This window comes from Bison bison, unplaced genomic scaffold, assembly GCF_000754665.1.
Source record: "Bison bison bison isolate TAMUID 2011002044 unplaced genomic scaffold, Bison_UMD1.0 scf7180017864531, whole genome shotgun sequence".
NCBI lineage: Eukaryota > Metazoa > Chordata > Mammalia > Artiodactyla > Bovidae > Bison > Bison bison.
The window spans coordinates 248,582-255,269 of record NW_011495081.1 but is presented as its reverse complement, the minus strand read 5'-3'; the positions used below and the strand labels follow the sequence as shown (position 1 = coordinate 255,269).

Here is a 6,688-nt window from a genome sequence, read left to right as displayed (position 1 = left end):
GCATGCCCCTGCAGACAGGAAGGGCTCCGGAGGGCCTCGTGTCCGCTGAGCACCCACAGTCAGCATCTCAAGCCACCATCTTAGGAACACACTAGCAGGCGTTTTTCTTCTCTGGGTGCCTTGGCTATCGAGCAGAGCTGGGATTCAAATCTGGGGCTATGAAGCTATCAGACCAGACTGGAGCCTCAGATGGGGAACAAGAGGAAGACAAAAGCAAGGCAGGCCCAGGAAGTCCCAGAGCAGCAGCCTGAGCCTGTCTTGGGGAAGGCTTCCTGGAGGAGGTGACCCCAAAGCACAGAAGAGGAAGGCAGAATTTTAGGCAGAGGGACCAGTGCGCACAAAAGCAGAGGCTTGGAGGAGCCAGTCCCTCTGTACCACGAATGCCTCCATGTCTGTTGGCCCTCACAGCCTGGACAGTCCTGGAGCGAGGGGCCAGGACGGTGCTCAGAAAACACAAAACATAAATGAATGAATTCAAACAAATGAATAGTGTTAATGCCCCAAGGATACTCTTAACCCACAAAAATGTTTTCATCAGTTAAAAAGTCCCCGGATCAGAGGCAGTGAGTCCATGCCCTCGCAAGAATGGTCTTCCCTCCCACCATCTGGAGAGGGCCTCTCCAGCCCTCTCCAGCTCCTATGGCCCCTCTTCCAGGAAGCCCCCCTGACCGGCCCCAGACTGAGCACAGCGCCCTCTTCCTTGCACCCCGTCTGCCTGATCACACCTAACACCGTCCTGCCAGCCACCCCGGTCCCCTGAGGATGGGCAGCATCCATTCCTGTCCCTGTGGGTCCCAAGCCCAGTCTAGGCCACCTAGGCCGTGCAGGGTCTGCTCCCACCTCCTCCGTCAGTTTGGACTTCTTTTTCAAGGTCAAGTGCACCAGCTTGTGCCTCACACTGCTCTTCTTCTGCCCATCGGGGAGCTGGGCCTGCAGGACAAACAAGGTTCAAGGTCAAGTGGCTGGGCCACAAATAATGACAAGAGCAGTTGACAATGTAGCTAGAATTAGCTCAAGCCCACACTAACATTTACAACGTATACCTTACCTTGCCCCTCCAACCCACCGTCAGTCAAGTGGCAGATCGGAAAACAGACTCTGAGAAGTACAGTAACCCACAAACCACCCCCTAACAAGTCCAAATGGAAGCTGTCTCTGACTGCAAAGCCTATCTCAAAACCTGCCCCTGCCACATGGCCTCAACAGTGGTCAGCACTCTACAGCCTATACAACACTCACGCATTCACTCTCAGGAGTAGACAGAGCAGGGCAAGGGTCAGGGGGGTGAGGCAGAGGCAAATTTTTGTATGTCATTCTGCTGAAACCTTATGGCTGGGGATGGCCTGGGTGGGACAGTGGCCACCGGGCACCTGGGACTCACCTCACCCTCGCCCTGCAGGGCCTGCAGCTCCCTCTTGTAGGTCTTCTTGCCCAAGGTCTCGTAAATCTTGGTCATCACGGGAATCTTCTCGCTGCCGTCACTCATGGCCATGTGGTACCTGGGCTCTGGGAGGTCCCCCATGAACCGGAGGATGGTGATCCAGACTGCCAGGGCCGCCTGGGAGGCAGAGCCATGCCACTCAGAAAGCCCGAGCACAGGATGTTACCAAAGCCATCAAAATGACCCACAGAGAGGCTAGAGAACCGCAACCCACCCTCGACCGGAGGAGGACCACTGAGCTGAGTGCCGCTTGCTCTCTGGGCCTTGCCCTGTGACCCGCCCCAGGCTGGGCGCCGGGTGAAGTCAGCCCTGGTCCCTGCACACCAGGGCCCCTGCCCCTCCGCACCCATGCCGCCCACACAGGTGGTCCCAGCCCTCACCAGCTGATCACCCTCATCATCGTGGTACAGCAGTGGCTGCTTGAGTGGCCGCCGGGTGTAGGTGTGCGTGGTCGTGCCCTGGAAGTAAGTGGCAGCGAACTTGGCGAATTTATACTCGGAGAGATCTTCCTCGTCCTCGTCGGGCAAGGGCAGGGCTGCGTCCAGGTCCTCTTCTACCATCTCCCTCCGCCCGCGCTCCAGGTCCTGGAGGGAGGAGACGGGTTCCCTGCCATGGGGGCAGACCTGGGGCTGAGCTAGGGGCCCCCAGCCGGTCCCTGAGGGGCCAGCTCCTGCTCCAGGAGCATAGGGATCTGTCCACCCGGTTCACTCCCGAGACAGAGCCCAGCGCATGGTAGGTCCTCAACACACAAACGAAAAAAGGTTTGCGAATGGCCTTGGAGGGGGACAGTGGCTGGCCCAAGGTCACATTGCAGGCTGGTGGCTGGACAGGGCCTGGGACCGGCGGTCCCTGTTCCAGATCATCACTGCCGCCTTCCGCTCAGAGGGGACCAGGTGGACTTTAACACAAAGTGGCACAAGGGGAGGGAAGGCAACCACCTAGGGCCTGTCCCAGCTCCTTCCCCAGCCTGGTACCTCGAAGCCACTAGGTGCCTGGCCCTCCTGGCCTGGCAGGCCGCCCGAAGTCCCCAGGAAGCCAAACATCTTGTCCACCATGTCCGAGTGATTGATGGGCTCATGGCGGGCCCTCTCCATCTGCTCCAGGAGTTCCTTCTTCCTCCGAGCCTCCTCCTTCTCCTTCAGCTCCCGCTCTGCATCCTCACGGGCCAGCTGGGCCAGGCGCTCCTGTGAGGCAGGGGTGATGCAGCGTCAGAGAGCAAGCCCCCTATGGGGAGCCCACGGGAGTCCCTGCAGCAACCAGGCCTGAGTCCCAAACCCAAGAGGCCCTCCTGACGGCTGTGAAGGACTGAGCCTCCGGCCTCGCCACCCGGGGCCACACACACTAAGTTCTCACAGCCCAGTGAAGACAGATGCCACACCAAGTCCAGACAGAAATGCCACCTGCCCTCAGGGCTCAGCTGGGACCACCTCCTCCAGGAAGCCTACTCAGGCTTCCCCAGCCAAAAGGGACCACACCAACCCAGAAATCCCAGAGCCACTGGGCAGAGGCTGCAGACCAGTGGTGTACAATAGAAATATAATGCAATCCACCCTGGGTCACAAAGAGTCAGCCACAACTTAGACTAAATGACAACATATACAGTGGCTACATTTAAAATAGTTCTTTTAAAAAATAGATCAATTTTAATAATGTACTTCATTTAACCCAATATTTCCAAAGTATTGAAACAGAGCAGAACTCTCTGATCCCTGCCCCACTTCTACCATACCTTTCGCCTGTGGAAAACTTTAGTCAAAGAATAAGTTTAATCAGAGAAGTGAGAAATGCTGAAACAATGGAAAACAGTCTAAGGAGATTAGTAACAACAGTGTCGTCATTAAGCACAGTCAAGGAACTTTATCTCTTTCTCAAGGGCTATAGATAATATTCTGAGCCATATCCTGTGAGCTGTCTTATAGATACCAGAACACCAGGTGGAGAAGTTAACTACATGATGACCAGACTGTACCCTGGACATGCACTGCCACAATTCTGAGAACTGGCCGCAAAGAAATGGGAGCAAATGCACCCCAGAACTGAAGATTAACTGCACCTAAAACAACCCAGATGATGCTAGTCAGACCACTGATGACCAGTTGAAGATGACTGTTAGAGATGACTGTGCTGTTTCTGCATGTAACCTCCCCTCAACTCTGTCTATAAAAGCTCTCACCCCTTGCTTGTTCGGGGAAGGTGGGATGGGAGTCGGCCTTTGGACAGATGTCTGCCACCCTCCCCTGCAGCTGCCAGCATCTGAAATAAAGCAAACCTTCCTTTCCACTAATCTGGCCTGCTTATTGGCTTTTGAGCGGTGAGCAGCCAGACCCCCCAACACATACCTTTCGGTAACAGTATTATCTCTGCATGTAATTAATATTTAAAATATCTCAGCTATTTTATAGTCCTTTTTTTTTTTTTTAACTAAGTCTTCAAAATCAACCTTGTATTTGGGAATTCCCTGGCAGTGCAATGGTTAGGACTCATTGTTCTCACTGTTGAGGGTCTAAGTTCAATCCCTGGTCAAGGAACTATGACTCTGCAACTTTTTATCCAGAGTTATCTCCCAGCTGAGGGCCTGGACCCACAGCCTTCAGACCCAGCACAGAACAGGCACTTCACAGATCATAGCCTTGTCGTGGCAAAGGGGTTTGTGTAACTCAATGAAGCCATGAGCCACCCCAGACAGACAGGTCAAAGCAGAGAGTTCTGACAAAACATGATGGAGGACAGAATGGCAAACCACTCCAGTATACTAGCCATGAGAACCTCATGAACCGTATGAAAAAGCAAAAAGATATGACACCGAACGATGAGCCTCCCAGGTCAGAAAGTCCAATATGCTCCTGGGGAAGAACAGAGGACAACTACTAAAAGCTCCAGAAAGAGTGAAGCAGCTGGGCCATCGCAGAGACGATGCTCAGCCCTGGGTGTGTCTGGTGACGAAAGTAAAGTCCAATGCGGTAAAGAGCAATACTGCACAGGAACCTGGAATGTCACGTCCATAAATGCGTAAACTGGACATGGTCAAGCAAGAGATGGCAAGAGTAAACACTGACAGCTTAGGAATCAGTGAGCTCAAATGGATGGGGATGGACGAATTTAATTCAGATGACCATTGTATCTATACTGTGGGCAAGAATCCCATAGAAGGAATGGAGTAGCCTTCATAATTAACAAGAGTCCAAAACGCAGTCCTTGGGTGCAACCTTAAAAATGACAGAATTATCTCAGTTTGTTTCCAAGGCAAACCATTTGCCATCACAGTAATCTAAGTCTATACTCCAAACACCAATGCCAAAGAAGCTGAAGCTGATCAGTTCTATGAAGATCTAGAAGATCTCCTAGAACTAACACCAAGAAATGATGTCCTATTCATGATAGGTGATTGGAATGCAAAAGTAGAAGTCAAGAGATACTGTGATAACAGGCAAGTTTGGCCTTGGAGTACAAAATGAAGCAGGGCAAAGGCTAACAGAATTCTTCCAGGAGAATGCATTAGTCATAGCAAACACCCTTTTTCAACAATACAGGAGACGACTTTACACATGGATATCACCAAATATCAATGCCGAAATCAGACTGATTATATTCTTTGTAGCTGAAGATGGAGAAACTCTATACAGTCAGCAAAACAATACCTGGAGCTGACTGTGGCTCAGATCATCAGCTCCTCATAGCAAAATGAGGACCTTAACTTTCTTTCTTAAACTAAAGAAAGTGGGGAATACCACTAGGCCAGTCAGGTATGACAAATCAAATCCTCTGTGAATATACAGTGGAGGTGATGAATAGATTCAAGGGATTAGATCTAGTAAATACAGTGCTTAAAGAACTATGGACAGAGGTCCATAATACTGTACAGGAGGCAATAAACAAAATCATTCCAAAGAAAAAAGAAATGCAAGAAGGCAAAGTGTTTGTCTAAGGAGGCCTACAAATAGCTGAGGAAAGAAGAGAAACAAAAAGCAAGGGAGAAAGGGAAAGGTTCACCCAACTGAATGCAGAGCTCCAGAGACCAGAAAGGAGAGACAAGAAGGTCTTCTGCAATGAACAATGCAAAGAAACAGAGACAACAACAGAAAGGGGAAGACTAAAGATATCTCCAAGAACATTGGAAAAATCAAAGGAAAATTTCATCCAAGATTGGCACAATAAAGGACAAAGATAGAGACCCAATAGAAACAGAAGAGATCAAGAAGAGGTGGAAAGAATACACAGAAGAACTGTACAGAAAAGATCTTAACGACCCAGATAACCACGATGGCATTGTCTCTCACTCAGAGCCAGATATTCTGGAACGTGAAGTCAAGTGGGCCTTAGGAAGCACTGCTGCCAATAAAGCTAGTGGAAGTGATGGATTCCAGCAGAGCTATTTAAAATCCTAAAAGATGATGCTGTTAAAATTGCTGCACTCAATATGCCAGCAAATTTGGAAAACTCAGCAGTGGCCACAGGACTAGAAAAGGTCAATCCTCATCCCAATTCCCAAGAAGGGCAGTACCAAATAATGTTCAAACCACCAGACAATTTCACTCATCTCCCACGCTGGTAAAGTTATGTTCAAAATCCTCCAAGCTAGGCTTCAGCATTACGTGAACTGAGAATGTCCAGATGGTCAAGGTGGATTTAGAAAAGGCAGGGGAACCAGAGATCAAATTGCCAACATTTGCTGGATCATAGAGAAAGCAAGGGAATTCCAGATCATTGACTACACTAAAGCCGCTGACTGTGTGGATCCTAACAAACTGTGGAAAACTCTTGAAGAGATGGGAATACCAGACCGTCTTACCTGTCTCCTGAAAAACCTGTATACAGGTCAAGAAGCAAGAGTTAGAACCCTGCATCCCACCACTTCATGGGAAATAGATGGGGAAACAGTGGAAACAGTGTCAGACTTTATTTTTCTGGGCTCGAAAATCACTGCAGATGGTGACTGCAGCCATGAAATTAAAAGACGCTTACTCCTTGGAAGGAAAGTTATGACCAACCTAGATAGCATATTCAAAAGCAGAGACATTACTTTGCCAACAAAGGTTCGTCTAGTCAAGGCTATGGTTTTTCCTGTGGTCATGTATGGATGTGAGAGTTGGACTGTGAAGAAGGCTGAGTGCCGAAGAATTGATGCTTTTGAACTGTGGTGTTGGAGAAGACTCTTGAGAGTCCCTTGGACTGCAAGGAGATCCAACCAGTCCATTCTGAAGGAGATCAGCCCTGGGATTTCTTTGGAAGGAATGATGCTGAAGCTGA

The 6,688-nt window shown here is 50.0% G+C and overlaps 1 protein-coding gene across 1 annotated transcript in view; it reads right to left on the bottom strand.

Annotated features, from left to right (window-relative positions):
- Positions 1-6,688, bottom strand: part of MYO7A (myosin VIIA) — a 107,839-nt gene that overhangs the window by 44,113 nt on the left and 57,038 nt on the right. The window contains exons 24-27 of the mRNA XM_010831775.1: positions 2,416-2,625; positions 1,822-2,025; positions 1,382-1,558; positions 841-930 (exon numbers count right to left, since the gene is read on the bottom strand). Of these exons, the coding sequence (XP_010830077.1) occupies positions 841-930; positions 1,382-1,558; positions 1,822-2,025; positions 2,416-2,625 (681 nt within the window). The remainder of the gene's footprint in view (positions 1-840; positions 931-1,381; positions 1,559-1,821; positions 2,026-2,415; positions 2,626-6,688) is intronic.